Source organism: Gopherus flavomarginatus, chromosome 3, assembly GCF_025201925.1.
Source record: "Gopherus flavomarginatus isolate rGopFla2 chromosome 3, rGopFla2.mat.asm, whole genome shotgun sequence".
In the NCBI taxonomy this organism is placed as follows: domain Eukaryota; kingdom Metazoa; phylum Chordata; order Testudines; family Testudinidae; genus Gopherus; species Gopherus flavomarginatus.
Genome location: NC_066619.1, coordinates 92,263,778 through 92,284,768, shown reverse-complemented (window position 1 = coordinate 92,284,768; position 20,991 = coordinate 92,263,778). Strand labels below are relative to the sequence as shown.

The 20,991-nt window shown below is 39.8% G+C and overlaps 1 protein-coding gene across 3 annotated transcripts in view; it reads right to left on the bottom strand.

The window, feature by feature from the left end:
* Positions 1 to 17,164, bottom strand: part of KIF27 (kinesin family member 27) — a 44,525-nt gene extending 27,361 nt beyond the window's left edge. Inside the window, exons 1-5 of one of the 3 annotated variants that reach the window (XM_050945585.1) lie at positions 17,103 to 17,164; positions 13,601 to 13,669; positions 11,988 to 12,364; positions 9,286 to 9,486; positions 5,579 to 6,555 (exon numbers count right to left, since the gene is read on the bottom strand). In XM_050945585.1, the coding sequence (XP_050801542.1) occupies positions 5,579 to 6,555; positions 9,286 to 9,486; positions 11,988 to 12,306 (1,497 nt within the window). In that variant the 5' untranslated portion in view covers positions 12,307 to 12,364; positions 13,601 to 13,669; positions 17,103 to 17,164. Of the gene's footprint in view, positions 1 to 5,578; positions 6,556 to 9,285; positions 9,487 to 11,987; positions 12,365 to 13,600; positions 13,670 to 17,102 lie in introns of those variants that run through there. The other 2 variants (XM_050945587.1, XM_050945588.1) reach the window with 2 other exon arrangements.
* Between the last annotated feature and the right edge of the window lie 3,827 nt (positions 17,165 to 20,991).

The window sequence follows — 20,991 nt, the reverse complement described above, 5'->3', positions numbered from 1 at the left end:
ACCAGAGTGAGTTCCTTGATGGAGCCAGAGGAGTTCAACTGGTGCTCCTGGCTGGTCAACAAGAACTGCAGCACCATGGACAGCTCAGTGCGGGCACAGACTGGGGGAGCAAAAAGGAGCTCTTGGCTGGCTGCTGGGCCTGAACACAGAAGAGCCCTAAGGTAAGGGTGAAGGATTGGTGAAGGCTGGGGCCATGTGGAAGTGGCCCAGGGAACTGAAAACACTTTTGTTAAAGGGACATGGTGGCATGTGGCTACTATTCTTAGGGTCCCAGGGCTGGGATTCGGAGTACTGGGTGGGCCAGGTTCCCTCTTCCCACAATAGGCCACTGGGGAAATAGCCTAGAATTAGACAGTGATAAACCCCAAGAAGGGGATCTGAAGTACTTAGAGGCCAGAAGGGTCCAGAGAGGTTAAAACCATTGCCTCCAGGGAAGAAGCCCTGAGAATACAGCCTGGTCCTAGGGCTAGGACTGTTAAAGACTGCAGACATACACAATCTGAAGGGGACGCTTGCAAGAGGTAGGTGCATGCCATTACACTCCCTAAGAAAAATGCCAATAACCAGAACTACTGTATGCAATGGTATATAAATACAATGCTGCTTTCAGCATGCAGTAAAATTCAGTCATAAAATCCATGCACTTTAACTGCAAGAGTAGTGCAAATCTCTCATAAAATAATGAAGAAACTAACACTGCCTTCCTTGTTCTACAACTGTGATTACAACCACATGAATAAAGTCAGAATAGGCTTGAAAATTTCTTTTGATGTCTTTACAGGTATATGATCCAATGTTGGTCTAAGCAACTTCCAGAATGCAGGGGCTGCAGTAGCTGCATAGCATACTTGAGCTCTGCAGCCATGGATGCCTGGTAGATCGGGGAGGGGGAGAATGGGGGGGAACAGTCTCTCTGATGAGGCTATCACACCCAAAACCATTCTTTCCCAGAGCAGATTCACAGTCATTCCACCCCAACTATCACATATTGCAATTGAGCCCTGGTGAATGACTCCAGGAAAGCACAGGGTGTGTTCAGTACCTCAGCTGCAATTACAACAAAGACCAGGTCCCTCTCCAACTAAATGACAATTAGCCAAAGGACCCTTAAAAAGGAACAGCTTCAAAACAGAAATACCATCCAAGAAAAGAGATTGTGGGTGGAAAGGGGGCTGAGAATGTCCCACCTAGTAATTATGGGGACTGATTCACAGCTTAGATCGAACCACGCACAGAGGCATACACAACCCCTCAATAAAAAAAAGGATGCCCCTTCCATTTCTCCTGACACTGAACTGATGATGAGGGATTCTGTACCCTCCCCAGGACCACAGCAGAGAGAAGGATGTTAGACAGGGCATGTAGGAGGTTGATTAGGGGGCAGAGGTTTGTTTATATGAGCTCTACATCCAAAAAGCAACTCTGAATACTCATATGCAGAACAGGCCTGAATCATCTCGATGATTCAGGACTGGTTAGCCTGGTTACAGCTGTTCTACCTACCTCTTGCTGCCAAGTATACTGAAATGGGCCAAATTTTAACATTATTTAAACTGATCATCCAAGCGATTTATGAAGCATTAGAAGGTAGAACTTTATTTTGACTGTGTGCACCAAAGCATTGAAGTGTCTCGGTCACTTCAAAACTTAACTGAAACTTCAATTTCCTGGTCCACATTGGACCTGTAACATCATTCAAATTCCAGGCAATCACTGAAAAACAAGAATTCCCTCTTCCTATTCTGACTTGGCTTAATTAATAGTAGAGAAAACAACGGCTAATAATAAAAATAAATGTGCAAATTGTGGGCGAGATGTGAGAATAAGTAGTATATTGTCCATTTACTTCCTTTTTGATTTTACATTCAAATGCCAGAAAGCTGCACTCTTATGTACATGAAAAAAATAAAGCTACATCAAGAAAATGTTACAATAAATAATGTTAATTATTAAAACAGAAGAGGATAATGAATTAAGCTAAAGCATTTATCATATCCAAATAATTTTACTTAACATTCATAAGGAGGAAAAAAACAGCCTGAAAAATCTTATTTAATTTTTCCCAATATAGGATTATATTTTTTAAAAAAATTAAGATCAAAATTAGAATGTTACTATTATTTGCAGTATTAATGTGGAACAGAAAAGAGTAATATGAATATATACTTGGAACCATTCACTGAGGAAGCACATTTTGACAGATTGAGCTAGAAATCTTAGAACATTTTCCCTGCTCTACTATATTCTCATTTATGTTGTATAAATCTAGTTTACCCATTGCTAAAGAGGCAAAACAGGATAATTCTCGCTGCTTGAGACACAGCAACAAGAAGGAGCAGTGGTTTGCTTGGCAACCTTACCTATAAGCAATTAAACATGCAGCCTAGACTCTCTAGAGAAGTAGGAGGTTTAAAATAATCCAGAGGGGGGAATCACAAGCGGAGAGAAAGATAATTCAAAGTTAAAGGAACCAAGAGTAGAGGCACATGATTCCTTTTTAACAAATTATGAGAAAGTAACTGGAAGACACAATTTATATAGGCATTTCCCAAGACAGATTCTATAAACTGCATCAGAATTCATGTGCAAACCTCAAAGTAGGTTTCCTCAACAAAACATGCATTTTGTTACACTATTTATAACACATAGAAGCACAGATTCCTTCTATCACAAGATGTAGACTCAGATTAAGTTGTTATTGTTGACCTATTATTAATGTTCTTATTCTTTTAATGCCACTTTCAGTCAGTTTTCAACTCTTTGATTCAAATGTCTTAAGTTACACCATTAACTTTTGATTTGGTTAAAGCTGCATGGTTTAGTGTACTTTTTGTTATCCATACACAGCATGTTAACATTGTTTCCAAAAGTTCCACCTGCTAAGAGGCTGTCCCCAAAAAAGTTATATATGTTTATCATGTAATATTTTTTGGGGGGAGAGGCGGAAGTCATGATTGAGATGGCAGAGAGCTCTTCTCTCTCAGCAGGTCATTGTCTAGCACTATTATGAGCTGAAAGGCTGCAACCTTATGTCTGCCTCTGAGAATGAAGTGTTCAAAGTTGCCAGCACCATAGTTCCTCTCTCACCTCCTCCTAGATAGCAGTCCTGCTGAGAATCTCATGCCTTCTTCAAAATTCTCACCTCAGCAGGAGAATTGAAAAGAAATGTTATGGCACCAAAAAGCAGAAGGCTGATATTTAACATAGAAGTACATGTCCAAGAAGTGCTATGATAAGAAAACCTGTGAATAACAGATAACAAGAAAAAAAACTGCAGTTTTGAGAAACTCATTTCAACTTGTTTTTTCTTGAATGTTACAGCTCTCAGTCAACTAAGGATCTGACAATTAAAAGAAAGGAACAGCTTTTTGTCAGGTATTTTTATTTTTGAAGTAGGGCTGTCAAGCAATTAAAAATATTAATCATGATTAATCACACAGTTAAACAACAGAATACCATTTATTTTAAATATTTGTGGATGTTTACTACATTTTCAAATATATTAATTTCAATTACAACACAGAATACAAAGTGTAAAGTGCTCACTTTATAGTTATTTTTTATTACAAATATTTGCACTTTAAAAACAAAAATATTGTATTTTTCAATTCACCTCATATAAGTACTGTAGCATAACTTTCACGATAAAGAGATTGAATTTACAAATGTAGAATTATATACAAAAAAACTGCATTAAAAAATGAAACAATGTAAAACTTTAGAGCCTACAAGTCCACTAAGTCCTACTTCTTGGTCAGCCAATCACTCAGACAAACAAGGTTGGTTACAATTTGCAGGAAATAATGCTGCCCGCTTCTTGTTTACAATGTCACCTGAAAGTGAGAACAGACCTTTGCATGGCACTTTTGTAGCTGGCATTGCAAGATATTTATGTGCCAGATGCACTAAAGACTCATATGTCCCTTCATGCTTCAACCACCATTACAGAGGACATGCTTCCATGCTGATGATGGATTTTGCTTGTTAACGATCCAAAGCAGTGCGGATTGAGGCATGCTCATTTTCATCATCTGAGTCAGATGCCACCAGCAGAAGGTTGATTTTCTTTTTTGGTGGTTCTGTAGTTTCTGCATCAGAGTGATGTTCTTTAAGACTTCTAAAAGCATGCTCCACACTTCGTCCCTCTCAGATTTTGGATGGCATTTCAGATTCTTACACCTTGGGTCGAGTGCTGTAGCTATTTTTAGAAATCTTACGTAAGTACCTTTTTTGCGTTCTGTCAAACCTGCTGTGAAAGTGTTCTTAAAACAAACATGCTGGGTCATCTGAGACTGCTAAAACATGAAATATATGCAGAACAAGGGTAAAACAGAGCAGGAGACATACAATTCTCCCTCAAGGAGCACAGTCACAAATTTAATTGATGCATTCGTTTTTAAATGAGAATCATCAGCATGGAAGCATGTATCCTGGAACGGTGGCTGAAGCATGAAGGGGCATATGAATGTTTAGCATATCTCGCATGTAAATACCTTGGCTACAAAAGTGCCATGTGAACACCTGTTCTCACTTTCAGTGAGATTGTAAATAAGAAGCAAGCAGCAGTATCTCCCGTCAATGTAAACAAACTTGTTTGTCTTAGGAATTGGCAGAATAAGAAGTAGGACTGAGTGGCCTTCTAGGCTCTGAAGTTTTACACTGTTTTGTTTTTGAGTGCAGTTATGTACACCCCCCATCTACATTTGTAAATTACACTTTCACGATAAAGAGATTGCACTTTGGTAATTGTATGAGGTGAATTTAAAAATACCGTTTCTTTTGTTTACCATCTTTGTAATAAAAAATAATAATATAAAGTGAGCACTGTGCACGTAGTATTCTGTGTTGTAACTGAAATCAATATTGAAAATGTAGAAAAACATCAAAAAAATTTAATTTCAATTGTTATTCTATTGTTATAAATGCAATTAATCATGATTAATTTTTTTGAATCATGATTAATTTTTTTGAGTTAAGCATGTGAGTTAACTGCAATTAATTGACAGCCCTATTTTGAAGGATAGCTTTTATCATTCATGTGAAGGACTGGTTTAATTATAAGTACTAGGTTCAACATTGATACTTGATACTACAGTGTTGAAGCCAAGTAAGTAGGTAGATTAGACAAAACTTGGCATCAGATGACCTATGTTGTCAACTTGTCTGTGGCTCTGATACATTAAATTATACTGGTGGGATATAAAATGAGATTTCTCGGTTAACTTGACAGCTTCAATTATCACTGTAAAGGAAAGAACTAACAGATGAGAGGTCATACTGCTATTCAATCTCTTTAAAGGTATAATGAAAATTAATTAGCCCGAGCATAAAACCTATTTGCCCACCTCTAGTACAATGATGATTAATGTTTTAATCACCTATCAAAATGAATAATTCACCGAGGTGAGCAGGCAAACAGAATTTTGCAATGCGGCTATTATTTAACTATATAAAACCCTAGATAAAATGCAGATGATATGGTTAAGGATTTTAAAACTATCGAAGTCTAATGAGAATTCTACTAGTGGGCTACCCTTTCATGTAACAATACTTAAATTAACAAGTTATAGTTTAATACCTGGCATTTTTTTAGTTCCCTCTTCAGTTGAAGAATTGTGATATGATGTGGCTCCTCTTGGTCGCTTCCAATTCCACTATCAGTTCGTGGCATGACAAGAGCTGCCTCCCTTAGCTCCTGTGCAATGTTGATACAATCCTGCAGCTTCTCTTGTTGACTCCTTGTTAAGCTGGCAATGTCATTTAGTTCAACTAGGAAGGGAAACGCTTCCTCTATGCAATTTCTGTAGTTGAAACACTCCACCTGAAGCTGGGAAAGCTGCTCTTCAAGAGAACGAATTCGAGTCCTATCTTCACTCATATCCTGTGATCCCTGGCTAGCATGGCTCATTACAGTAACCTGCTGATTCTGCAAAGCTTCCCGGAGCAACCTGATCTCAAGTTCCATTTCATCAATCCGGTCCCGCTCAGGGTTATAGTTTACAACTGGTTTATTTCTAATATTCTTGGCTCTGTTGGCATATTTGAGGGAATTTAAAGACTCATCAAAGTCAGATGAGGATGGATTTATACATGTTATCATGACAGTCTTGGCATTTCCTCCTAAGGAGTCTTTCAGAATACGAGTAATTTTAGCATCCCTATATGGGATATGTACACTTTTTCTCTTTGGGTCGCCAAGAGCACTTACCACATTTCCCAAAGCCAATAAGCCACTGTTGATCTGAATCGATTCCTTGAACCGTTCACCGGTGTTCCCTGTTTTTGTCACCCTTTCTGATCCTGCCAAGTCCACAAAGTGGAACTTAGACGCAATGAGCTGGCCTGATCTCAGAGATGAATCTTGTGCAGTATCTGCCTTTATCAGAGACTGTGGAGGCTGTTGCTGACAAATACTGATGGTAAAAATAGCATGAGATCGACTGGAGTGCTCATTCATTTGTGTCATACCTGTGTGGCGAGCTGCATTCCCACTTTCTAAAAGGCTCATCACTTCATCCACACTTTCAACTTGGCAATCCTTGGCACCAACAATCACTACAAACATCAACCCCAAGAAAGCATGAATAATGGGTTAACACTAGATTCTCAGCAAAAGTTTACAGAAAAACTGTTTTTAGATAAAGTCATGAACAGTCAAACTAATCCACAAAAAAACATATAAAAATCCAGCAAATAAAATTAGCTATAATAATGTGTATAAGCTCACATTAGCATATGAGCTCACAGCAAATACCTATAAGAAAAATTTATATGAATGGAATCACTACATACAGCATATTAAACCTGTAGTGTATGTGTAAAACGCATTTTTACCTTACAAAAATAGCTTATTGAGACTTTATTCAAATCAATACAAAAACAACAAATGCAAGGTTACAGTGAAGACTTTAAACAAACAAAAGATAGAAAATTCAAAGTTATGGTTCTCACAAATCATAACTTTGACAATAATACAAATTTTATACAGGTATAAAATGACAATCGGCTAACATAACAAACACTTACATTTGTGAGTAATTTTACTCATGTGAGTAGCCCCACTTAAGTCAATGAACTATTCAGTTGCTCACTTGCAGGATTGGACCAGAGGGTATTAATGCTAATACCTTACTACATCTAGGAAATATGACCAAGTAACACTTACTTCAAGCAATTAATTTGAATTTCCTGACTACTGAGCTCTTCAAATGTCTACATGCAGGTCTATGCACACACAAAATAATTGAGTGCAAAACTGGAGGACAAGATAATGCCATACTGAAAAATTGGGCCCCATATTCAAGGGAGCATTGTGCCATGTTGCCTTATGATCAGGGCCGGCTCCAGGCAGCAGCCCAGCAAGCAGGTGCCTGGGGCGGCCAACAGAGAGGGGCGGCATGTCTGACTCTTCAGTGGCAATTTGGCAGCGGGTCCCTCACTCCATGTCAGAGGGAAGGACCAGCCGCTGAATTGTCGCCGAAGACTGGAGCAGCAGAGCTGATCACGATCGTGTTTGTTGTTGTTGTTGGGTTTTGTTTTTTTGCTGCTTGGGGCGGCAAAAACCCTGGAGCCGGCCCTGCTTATGATAAATTAGGAAAAAACAGTGTATCCCAGTGGTTCTCAACCAGGGGTACACATATCCCCGGGGGTAGATCAACTCATCTAGATATTTGCCTAGTTTTACAACAGGCTACATAAAAAGCACTAGCAAAGTCAGTATAAACTAAAATCTCATACAGACAATGCCTTGTTTATACTGCTCTATATACTGGACACTGAAATGCATGTACAATATTTATATCCAATTTATTTATTTTATAATTATATGGTAAAAATGAGAAAATAAGCAATTTTTCAGTATTTATGTGCTGTGACACTTTTGTATTTTTATGTCAGATTTTGTAAGAAATTAGTTTTTAAGTGAGGTGAAACTTAGGGTATGCAAGACAAATCAAACTTCTGAAAGGGGTACAGTAGCCTGGAAAGGTTGAAAGCCACTGGTGTATCCTATGGATACCACAGAATTTTATTTCATTTGAAAACAACATTTCTACAGTCAATGCATTAGCTATCTTTGAGGATGCTGTCATAGCAAGCTCAGAATAATGGGCTAAGAAGCTATGTTTAATTCATCGGGGCAAAACAAAAAATCCAAAATGTGTTAAAAAATGTATCTTAATGGAGATAAAAGTTTCATGTCTGAATAACTTAAACACAGCTCCATGGAATTTTACAAACTTTATCTGCTCTAAGAACAAGAATGAGAAATCTCAGTTCAAAGGATAATTTCCCCCACACCCCAGTTAAAAAGAAGTGAAAATAGATGCTTATAATGAAAATTGCTTCTCAGCCGCAACTACAACACTGTGGTAGAGATTCCATAATATGTTGCTTAAGGAGCAAGGATTTTCTGGACAGCTTCCTTACCTCATAGGTCTCTGATTAATTGGATAGTCAAAAATACAGAAGTAATAAAGAATATTACTGTCCAATATAGATTTTCCCCAGGATTTTACTGATGAATGGGAAGAGCTTGCCATAGAAGGATACGTGGTCAGCTGAGGCTGATTGGAAATTTACACACATAAATGTTTGTACTAAAGAAGAGTAATTGATCCCTGCACACTATTTTAAAATGTATTGATGGATCATTGTTCAAAAACCCATGCTTCACCAAGAGCATTCTGGCACTCATCCATTTCAAAGCCACCAACAAGACCAGCAGTTTATCTCAGTATCATTTTCTCTTCTCTCATTTCAATTTGTGGCCAGCTGTTTACTACATGTAGAGCTTCTGCATAATGCAACTGAAGGCATAACACAACAGCTTGTACAGTATAGAAATTGTATATTTTATATGGAATTAAGTGTAAGGAGGCTAGGAGGCAAGGGTCCAATCTGCAGCATTTACTCAGGTGAATAATCCCATTGAAATCATTGAGATTACTCTGTAGGATCTGCAGGACCAGGACCCATATTTGCTCCTTATCATTTCCACCCACTCTAGCAGTATTTGTTTTCTTGATGTATTAACAGCTATTTAAAACCAAAACTGACTCAGACCATTCGAGATGAACTTTACATTTATCAGTAAAATGTATCCCTACAATAGACCTCCCCTCTTGTTTCCTAATATCTGTAATTAATAAGTGCTTTTTCTTCTAAGAGAAAACAAGAACATTTTGCATTTGCTTTCATAAACTTGCACTTAGAACAAAATATTCTTTCAAGCATATAAGTAGGAACAAATTTAATAAATCATTGAGTTCAAACGGGCTTCTCTACCTGTGTTTCCCTTTTCATCTTCTCTGATGTGTAAATCTTTCATAGAGGTATCCAACTCCAGCAGATCTCTGAGTTCTTCCTTGTAGACCTCTATATAAGATACTTTCACACTGAAGTCAATATTATGGTTTTCTGAGATGCTCTGAAATAGTTCCTGTATAGCGCGTGGAATGATACCTTTTTCATCCTCTGCTACCGATGCTAAAATATAAACAGAAATGTGACCAGGTTTGCAGTGAATATATCTTTATAATTTAGACTAAAGTTTAAACTTCTGAAACGTGAACAAACGTCTGTGGCCATTGGCACTAAGGCACCTGTGAATCTGAAGAATTTAGTCCTGTCAAAAAATCATAATATATGAATACTATTGAATGGCTGAATATTTGTTTACAGTCCTTAACAGGATTCATATTCAAGATCCAAAAAAATTACTTGTTAATATAAACTGGAGGGCAACATGGTGAGTGGTTCGGCAGTCAAATGCATCACTATTATAAGCCTATATTTCTCATGAGTCACATTTTACACTCAGGACATTGCACAATTTTACAATGACAACCTCAATTTTCAGTAGATACCTCTTGCTCCAATAAGGATACAACAGTAGTTCAGTAAATTGCCATGTGCTGGAAATAGGAGATAGCTTTTAGGAACACTTCTTGTTCTTTCAAAACAACATACGGCTCACCAGTGCCATGTCAAACTCCTGCTTTTAAATATCAGTAGGATCTCAGATGTTACTTATTCCACAGTATGGAAATTGGTTGAGGGTTGATGAGAGGCTTCTGAGTGGCTCACTCCTTCTAACCAAGAAAATTAGAAATTGTCCCATCTAATCAGTGACTCAATAGGTATATGTGAAAAAAGTTGCTGAGCTTTGAACAGCTTTGTATTGTGGCACCTGCTATTTAAAGCTTCTAGGTAACAGACTTAACATTAAATAATCATGGTCAGCCAAAAGATGACAAGAAATGAAAAGAATAAAAAGAATTAAGAACAAGGAGGATTTAAATTTTTATAGAGATTTTTTAAATAATCTATTTATATCCACTTGGAAAGGTCAAATTAAAAAAAGAACTGTGATGTTATAATTTGGGTTTTTCTATTAGGGGAATTAACACCTGAAAGCAGTGAACATGGTCAAGGGGAGGAAATCTAATCTTCAAATCATTCAATTTAAACACAGAAAAAAAGATAATATGACCCAGTTAGTCTGAAAGATAAAAGAGACTGTTTTCCATATTTTAGAATAACATGCTGATTACCTGATGATGTAGTCAATATTTAAACAGCAGGAGTCTAATCTAGAAACTTGAACCACAAAGACATTGAAATAAGAAATGTCTTACAATCTTGTTTTCTATTATAAAATTCTGCAGCAGCAGCACGCTATAATAGGAATAGAATTCCAATAATAATAATGTCTGATAACTCAGAATGATGATGGTTAAGGGAGCTGTCATTACTGGCAAAATAACCCAAAACAAGATCAGATGTTTGCCATTTTAAGCCAAAATTCTGATCTCTATGACACTGATCTGGTACTAAAACTGTATCCTTTTTTAGATCATCGTATGGAGACAGAGGGTCAAATTCATAAGTGAGTCTAATGGAATCTAAGGTGGTGTACTTCCTACCTCCTGACATCCTCAGTAATTTCAAACTTAATTACACTCAGTTTGAGTCTAAGGAGAGGCTATATTGGTGTAATTTTCATGCTAAGGGAACAAAAAGGAAGTGTATATTACAGTGGCCTAGACTCACTCAGATTCACCAATATATTGCTAAAATAATATTTTCTCAACTCTTACTTTAGATAAAGAGGTAAGCAGCCTCTACGTTGTTCAGAATGTAGTATTCAGACTCTCATGGTGCTCAACTGAATTATTTGAAGAGCACAAAAATATTCTGGGCACTCAAGTACTACAGTGATGGATATGCTAGAAATACCTAAAGTAGATAAGATAGATTTGCTCACCATTGCTTTTTTTTAGTTAATACCAAATAAAGCTAAGATCAAACAGGTTAAAATAAATGAGCTCTTGATGTTCAAGCACAGGCTGGGATTAAATTTGGAAGATGAGAGCAAATAGTCGCACATCTAAAACAATCCTATTTTAAATGTGGATCAAATCCAGAAGCTCCAATGGCTGGCACTAATTTAATGTTGGGGGGTGGAGAAAAAGCACTTCCTATGATACTTCTCAGGGTTCTTGAGTACAGCCTAATTTAAGGTAAACCCCTGTCATGGATAGCTCATCTAACTTATGTTTGGTCAGAAGAGTATATTAGTTTATAGTAGTGTTTTCCATTAGCCTTTTAAACATTTTTTGTCAGTAGCACAGAGCTTAGATACTGTGGCAATGAGCACTGTAGAAACTTCTCAGATATAGATAGACTGTAGTGCTCTCTATGCTGCATAGACACAGTTGTTGGAATTATTAATTGCATGTGGAGCCAGCCCAGTGTTCTAATGAGAAAAGTCAAGCAAGCAGCAAAAATGAACAAAAATCCCCACACACATAAACAAAAACCCAACAGCCTGCCTGAACAACAACTTGCCTCAGATTTTTAAAAATACACCTGTAAAATATAGTTATTTCACAAATATTACATAGCCTTCCAGGTATTATTTATTTGGGTTAGGCAAGTACACTGGTCACAAATCACAGAAACAAAATAAACTTTCCAAAACATACCAATGTGACCTCCACCAATGGTGTACGTCTTCCCAGACCCTGTCTGTCCATAAGCAAAAACTGTAGCATTATATCCTTCAATCAATGACACCACTAAAGGCTTAATGCAAGTTGTATAAACTTCATCTTGGGTTGAATTTTTGCCAAACACAAAATCAAAAGTGAAGACACGGTCTTTCCCAATGATAACTTGCTGTGTGTTTGGGACCAGTCTCACACATACTTGATGGTTATGAAGAATCTCTTTGGAAAGCAGAGGTCTTATTCTTACAGCAACTTTAACTGGAATCTCTTCCATGACAGCCTCCAATTTTAACATTTAACCTGAAAAATTTTCTTATGGTTCTTGTCTTCATAACATTCTCAATCTTCTGCATCTAAGAAACAAAGTTTTCTGAATTACACAGTGAATAGAAGTTCATGTCCCAGTGACTTAACTTTTTCCAAAGTGGAAAGTTAAGTAACTAAAGTGAGTGAGTTTCTGTCCTGTAAAATTGGCATAGAAGGGTCCAGTCCCATATTTCTTCAGTTTATAGGTAATATTTTCCCCTTCTTAAATACCAGACCAGCAAATTCTACCTGGAACTGAAAGTCAAGTAGTCTTCTTTCTGGACATGGCATGATTACATTAAGTCAGCAGTTCTCAAACAGGGGGCATGCACCTCTGGGGAAGCCTGCTAAACTTTCTATGGGGGTACGGCAAGTCTTCTCATTCACTTACAGGGTTGCAACACCAGGGCCGCCCAGAGGATTCAGTGGGCCTGGGGTCTTCGACAGCAAGGGGCCCCCGCTTCGGCAATAATTCGGGGGGTCTTTCTGCTCCAGGATCCGCTGCTGAAGTGCCCTGAAGACCTGCGGCGGGGACACCTGCCACCAAATTGCTGCCGAAGGCCTGGCACTTTGGTGGCGGGTCCCGGGGCGGAAGGACCCCCCACCGGGGGTCTTCGGGGCACTTCGGTGGTGGGTCCCGGAGTGGAAAGACCCCCTGTTGCCGAATTGCAGCCGAAGACCCGGAGTGGAAGGAGCTCCGGGGGCCTGGGCCCCGCAAGAGTTTTCCGAGGCCCCCAGAGCAAGTGAAGGACCCCGCTCCAGGGGCCCCAAAAAGCTTTTGTGGGGTCCCCTGCGGGGTCCAAGGCAAATTGCCCCACTTGCCCCCCGGGCGGTCCTGTGCAACACCACTCGGTGAAATTTAGCCCATCAGCCACACCATCTGACAGTGGGGTGGCTAGGACAAATTTCACTGAGTGTTATGACCCTGTAAGAGAACGGGAAGGCTTGCCGTACCCCATGGAAACACTAGCACTCTTCAATGCTGAATTTGAGAAATACTGCCCTGAAAACTTTGTGGATATTAAGGCATGTGCTTTTAAAAGATTTCCTAGCCTATGCACAGTTAGCAGGATCAAAGGACTGATTTATTTCAAGTAGAATTCCCTTTATTGGATTCAATGTATTAATAGCCCCAATTCCACCTAGATTACATTGAAAAGTCCCATTTTGTAAGGGGGGGAGAGTGGGGCTCCAAGTTAAAAAAAAGTTGGGGGGATGGCATAATTTTGAAAAGCTTGAGAACCTCTACATTAAGTAATAGAGACAGCGCCATGAAAGCTTACTTATCAATTCTGTTGATGAAGCATGTGCTCAGAATTAATCCAACTCACTCTCCCACAGCTACATTAGCTCTGTAGGGGAAAAAGAAGTAAAGCACATTAAAAATGTCTCCACTTAAATAAGATAAGTAGATAGGACTTGAAAACCACACGGGAAACAGATTAGTTGCATACAACAACAAGGTGTGATTTTAAATACTTCTCGGATTATTATACTTTAAGCAGCCTGATGTAGAAGTCAGGCCTTTTTAATCACTGTTGAGTACCTACCTAATTAAAATGACAGTTTTGGTTTTTTTGTTTGCATCTGTTTTTTGAAAACAGGTAACTTATAGAAATTGTGATTCCTTTTGTTGCCCTCTGCATATTCACTCGTAGGGAATGCATCCCGTCCCACAGCTACTTTCAAGAACCTTCCGGAAAGATGTTTGTCAGGCATGGATGGACACCTTCTTGGGACACCAAAGGTTCAGAGTTGAAGTTATGGAAAGGCTGCATGACCACAACAACTTCAGTTCAAAGAGTCCCATGAGAGCAGAAATGAGGGGAAGAAGAAGTAGCACTGTTTGCTAGACTTCCATATATAGGACTATATAAAGGCCAGCTTAGCATATAAATAGTATGTATGGATTACCTGCCTTTTTAATACTTTAGGATCAAAGCCTAAATAAAAGGTTTTATAACTAGCTTCTTCTTGAGGTTTAGTGTAACCTCAAATTCAGTATCACTTTAGTATCTGATATGTTCACTGTCATGATCACTTTCAGCAAACTATATTCTGCAGTTGCAGAGGGATGGACCAAAGATGTTTTCACTATTTTCTAAACTGGATCCCTATTTAAGTATTTATTTTTTAATTGACAATAGTGAGTGGAAACGAGTGCCCCAGGAATCAAACTGAAAGAAGAACAAGTAGTGGATTCCAAATTCCATTGTACTGTAGCTACTATATGGGAGGGAGGGGGGAAGAAGGATTTGTTTGTTATTTAAATAGTGCCTGTGTATAGAAAGAGAGATGGTTCCACTATACAAGGAACTTACTAGGGTCTCATAACAATATTATGTACTATGTTGGTTACTGAACATTTTTTAATTAAAAAAAGCACACAAAACTCTCAAATACGAGAGTCCAGAGTTGGGGCAACAGGGGTATTAGATGAAATATTTTATAAGATCTGTAACTTCTAAACATTTTCAGCATAGACAAAAAAGTCTTTAAAGAAACCTACAAGGAGTCCAGTGGCACCTTAAAGACTTATTTGGGCATAAGCTTTCTTGGGTAAAAAACCCACTTCTGCAAATGCATGGAGTGAAAATTAAAGATGCAGGCATTATTATACTGAATTATATATAAGAGAAGGGAGTTACCTCACAAGTGGAGAACCAGTGTTGATAGGGCCAATACAATCAGGGTGGCTGTAGTTCACTCCCAATAATTGATGAGGAGGTGTCAATTCCAGGAGAGGCAAAGTTGTTTTTGTAGTGAGCCAGCCACTCTCAGTCCCTAATCAAGCCTGTTTCTGAAGTTTTTTTGTTCAAGTATGGCTACTTTTAAATCTGATATTGAATGTCCAGGAAGATTGAAGTGTTCTCCTACTGGCTTCTGTAGGTTACCATTCCTGATGTCTGATTTGTGTCCATTTATTCTTTTACGTAGAGACTGTCTGGTTTGGCCAATGTACATGGCAGAGGGGCACTGCTGGCACATGATGGTATATATCACATTAGTAGATGTGCAGGTGAATATGTCCCTGATGGTGTGGCTGATGTGGTTGGGTCCTCTGATGGTGTCGCTAGAGTAGATATGGGGACAGAGTAGGCAATGAGGTTTGTTACAGGGATTGGTTCCTGGGTTAATGTTTCTATGGTGTGGTGTGTAATTGCTGGTGAGTATTTGCTTCAGGTTGGGTGGCTGTCTGTAAGCGAGGACTGGCCTGTCTCCCGATATCTGTGAGAATGAGGGACCTTTTTTCAGGATAGGTTGTAGATTGTTGATGGTGTGCTGGTGTGGTTTTAGTTCAGGACTGTACTGTAATTTTCACTCCATGCATCTGAAGAAGTGCGTTTTTAACCCATGAAAATGTTTATGTCCAAATAAATATGTTAGTCTTTAAGGTGCCACTGGACTCCTTGTTGTTTTTGTGGATACAAAATAACACGGCTACCCTCTGATACTTTAAAGAAACCTGATTGTGGTTTACAAATACACAGAATAGAGTCGCTCTACAAGCATAAAGCACAGATACAATGGTTTGTAGTATGCAGAGTAGAAATAATTATTTTGTCTGATGACTCAGCACAAGCAAACCTCAGTACACACAAATAAAATATTTTGGTTTTTTTAATTATTTCTGCACAGAATTGTTTTTTAGTCTGAATGAAAATTTCATGAGCTCTTCAGAAACCACTAATTGAAATATAAATCAGTATTTATTTATTGTATTGTATTACCCTTTATGTTATTAAACAAATATAAAACTACTTCCATGGACTATTACCTTGTTATCACAAAGAATTTTGGAAAGCTGTGGAAAACACAATGAATGCGGAGCCTTTAATTAACAGGGGATCAGGTCACTAAAATGGGAATCAGGAGATCTGACTTCTGGGTTCACACAGCTTTCATATTAACACTGTATCTTGCAACTGAAATATTTAATACAAGAATATGGTTAATAGCTCTTCCTTTGTTCACCTAGTGCCAATATTATGCTCATGTATTATGCTAATATATTTACTTATGACCTGAAATATTCTATTTCCCCATCCTCCCCCAGACAGACACCACAATCGAAAGACAGACTAGCACAGAGATGTAATGTATATAATTTTAAGAAGTCTATTATGAATTACTCACATAACCATAGTCACAGTACACATGCAGATGTCACAGTTAGTGTCTCTGCTCGATCATTATAATTAATTATTATTATTAAAATCGGGTTCAGAACTCATCCTCAGACTAAGCCTAGGTTCGGCTAACAAGAAAGCCATTTGGCTGCACTGTTTGGAAAGGGGTCTCAAGCATAGTAGACCCTGCATGGTGTGGTGCCTGCAAACCCTTGGGAATGCCATTGTAGCTCCCTAGCTCAGTGCTCGAGAACCACCTGCTAAGACAGGGCTCAGGCCTGGCACCCAGCAGACTTGGCTGCCAGACCTGGCTCTGCCACTGGCCTTGGGCACGTTGCTCAACTTCTCCATCCTTCTTCAGCGCCCGGCCTGTGACACGGGGATCAGGCAGCTCCTCCCGGGCGCGGCTCCTCGGCTGAGCAGCATTACTGCCCGGTGCCCGGGGCCATGCCCGAGCGGGACGGGCAGCGTCAGGCTCCTGCCGGGCCGGGGGCAGGAGGGGGGTATCCAGCTTTTCTCCCTTTTCCTCTCCCCTCGGGGAAGGCCCCGCGCCGGCCTGTCCGCTGGAGGGGCCGCTGCCAGGCACAGGAGAGGCTGCGGCATCTCGGAGGGCTGGGGCGGGAAGCACCGACCCGCGGGACTGCGACAAACCCACCTGCTGCTGGGCACGGGCGGAGCGTCTTGCAGGCCGGCTCCCCGCCGCTCCCCTTCTGTTTACACGCGGTCACCAGGCAACAGCGGAACCTTCCGCCCCGGCGGCGACCAGCGAGTCCGAGGCCTCTGCCGCCCACCAACAACGGCGCCTCCCGGCCGCCCAGCGCAGTGCCCCCTGCAGGGCCCTGCGAAAGTCGCTGCCCAGCCGCACCCTTCCCCGCGTGGCCCTGGGGGAGGCCGCATATGCTGTAGGTTTCAAGCTCCGGACTGGAGCGGCTGGCCGCGGGGTTTGCCTTTGTCCCTCTTGGGCGTGTATGTTCACAACAAAAAATAACTAAAACCACACTCATGGCATCAATAAAGGCAATTACTGGATATAGAGGGGGAGTCGTAGGGTACGCTGGCCTGGTGCTATCAGCTTTGGTGCTGCTTGTTAAAATGGCATGTCAGGTCAAAATGTCAAATCTGTTCACATGCACAGTAACCCAAATATCAAACTGAATTATGACCAAATGACAAGAGTACTATATTTAGCTTAATGTACAGTCTGTTAGTAGTGACAAAATTCCTCTGCTTTGATTTAAACAAGCAATAACATCATTCAAAAGGAAAAAGGCAGTAAGCCCGCCTTTCTTTCTTTAGCCAAGCCACCTCCCAGGCTGGTGTAGTAAGATGAGGCCCTGAAATATAAACTCTTGTGTCAGAGGCCTAGTCTGAGGCCTGAAGCCTGAACCAAAGTACTTCCAGGCATCACTAAGCAAAAGCGAGACTGTGAGCCAGAGGCAGGCCTCATTCACAGAAGTGGCAAGAAGAGGAACTTGTACCAAGATGACATCAGGACACTCTGCAGACATAACAAGGAACAGGCAGGCATCTTAAAGATAAGACAGCATGATGGATAGATCTGTTTGTCTGGAACAACATGATCAAAGGGGAGACAGCACCCTAATGAGCCAAGGGGCTGTACCTCAATATGTCAGTAGGGATGAGTAATCTGTCCTGTAACTGTATAAAAGTAGGTCTCGGAGTGTGCTGGCACTAAACGTTAAAAAGGTTGTATAGCAGTTTTTAAACTAAGAGGCAGGGGAAAGCCGACTGCTGCAGAGGAGCATGTGGATTGGACACAGACTTCTCTTAGGGGAGAGTCTAATGATAGAGAATCTCCAGGTTACAGTCAGGAGCAGAGGGTGGAAGAGAATAATGTAATGGCCAGATCAGATGATAAACAGTCACATAAAAAAGAATCTGGTTCATCAGAAAAGGGCAGACAAATAAACAGGGACAAGTTTTTTAAAGTGCTTGTACACAAACGCTAGAAGTCTAAATAATAAGATGGGTGAACTAGAGTGCCTTGTGATAAAGGAGGATATTGATATAATAGGCATCACAGAAACCTGGTGGACTGAGGACAATCAATGGGACACAATCATTCCGGGGTACAAAATATATCGGAAGAATAGAACAGGTTGTGCGGGGAGGGGGGAGTGGCACTATACGTGAAAGAAAATGTAGAATCAAATGAAGTAAAAATCTTAAGCGAATCCAAATGTTCCATAGAATCTCTATGGATAGAAATTTCATGCTCCACTAAAAATATAACATTAGGGATCTATTATCGACCATCTGACCAGGACAGTGATAGTGATGATGAAATGCTAAGGGAAATTAGAGAGGCTATCAAAATTAAAAACTCAGTAATAGTGGGGGATTTCAATTATCCTCATATTGACTTGGAACATTTCACTTCAGGATGAAATGCAAAGATAAAATTTCTTGATACTTTAAATGACTGCTTCATGGAGCAGCTGGTACGGGAACCCACAAGGGGAGAGGCAACTCTAGATTTAATCCTGAGTGGAGCGCAGGAGCTGGTCCAAGAGGTAACTATAGCAGGACCACTTGGAAATAGTGACCATAATACAATACTAAACATCCCTGTGGTGGGAAGAACATCTCAATAGCCCAACACTGTGACATTTAATTTCAGAAGGAGGAACTATGCAAAAATGAGGGGGTTAGTAAAACAGAAGTTAGAAGTGGCTAAAGTGAAATCCCTGCAAGCTGCATGAGCGCTTTTTAAAGACACCACAATAGAGGCCCAACTTCAATATATACCACAAATTAAGAAACACAGTAAAAGAACTAAAAAAGAGCCACTGTGGCTTAACAACCATGTAAAAGAAGCAGTGAGAGATAAAAAGACTTCCTTTAAAAAGTGGAAGTCAAATCCTAGTGAGGCAAATAGAAAGGAGCATAAACACTGTCAAATTAAGTGCAAGACTGTAATAAGAAAAGCCAAAGAGGAGTTTGAAGAACAGCTAGCCAAAAACTCCAAAGGTAATAAAATGTTTTTTAAGTATATCAGAAGCAGGAAGCCTGCTAAACAACCAGTGGGGCCCCTTGATCGAGATACAAAAGGAGCGCTTAAAGATGATAAAGTCATTGTGGAGAAACTAAATGGATTCTTTGCTTCAGTCTTCACGGCTGAGGATGTTAGGGAGATTCCCAAACCTGAGCCGGCTTTTGTAGGTGACAAATCTGAGGAACTGTCACAGATTGAAGCCTCACTAGAGGAGGTTTTGGAATGAATTGATAAACTCAACATTAACAAGTCACCGGGACCAGATGGCATTCACCCAAGAGTTCTGAAAGAACTCAAATGTGAAGTTGCGGAACTATTAACTAAGGTTTGTAACCTGTCCTTTAAATTGGCTTCGGTGCCCAATGACTGGAAGTCAGCTAATGTAACGCCAATATTTAAAAAGGGCTCTAGAGGTGATCCCGGCAATTACAGACTGGTAAGTCTAACGTCAGTACCGGGTAAATTAGTCAAAACAATAATTAAGAATAAAATTGTCAGACGCATAGAAAAACAAACTGTTGAGCAATAGTCAACATGGTTTCTGTAAAGGGAAATCGTGTCTTACTAATCTATTAGAGTTCTTTGAAGGGGCCAACAAACATGTGGACAAGGGGGATCCAGTGTACATAGTATGCTTAGCTTTCCAGAAAGCTTTTGACAAGGTCCCTCACCAAAGGCTGTTATGTAAATTAAGCTGTCATGGGATAAAAGAGAAGGTCCTTTCATGGACTGAGAACTGGTAAAAAGACAGGGAACAAAGGGTAATTAATGGTAAATTCTCAGAATGGAGTGGGGTAACTAGTGGTGTTCCCCAAGGGTTGGTCCTAGGACCAATCCTATTCAATTTATTCATAAATGATCTGGAGAAAGGGGTAAACAGTGAGGTGGCAAAGTTTGCAGATGATACTAAACTGCTCAGGATAGTTAAGACCCAATCAGACTGTGAAGAACTTCAAAAAGATCTCACAAAACTAAGTGATTGTGCAACAAAATGGCAAATGAAATTTAATGTGGATAAATGTAAAGTAATGCACATTGGAAAAAATAACTCCAACTATACATACAATATGATGGGGGAAAATTTAGCTACAACTAATCAGGAAAAAGATCTTGGAGTCATCGTGGACAGTTCTCTGAAGATGTCCACGCAGTGTGCAGAGGCGGTCAAAAAAGCAAACAGGATGTTAGGAATTATTAAAAAGGGGATAGAGAATAAGACTGAGAATATATTATTGCCCTTATATAAATCCATGGTACGCCCACATCTCGAATACTGTGTACAGATGTGGTCTCCTCACCTAAAAAAAGATATACTGGCACTAGAAAAGGTTCAGAAAAGGGAAACTAAAATGATTAGGGGTTTGGAGAGGGTCCCATATGAAGAGCGATTAAAGAGGCTAGGACTCTTCAGCCTGGAAAAGAGGAGACTAAGGGGGGGATATGATAGAGGTATATAAAACCATGAGTGATGTGGAGAAAGTGGATAAGGAAAAGTTATTTACTTATTCCCACAATACAAGAACTAGAG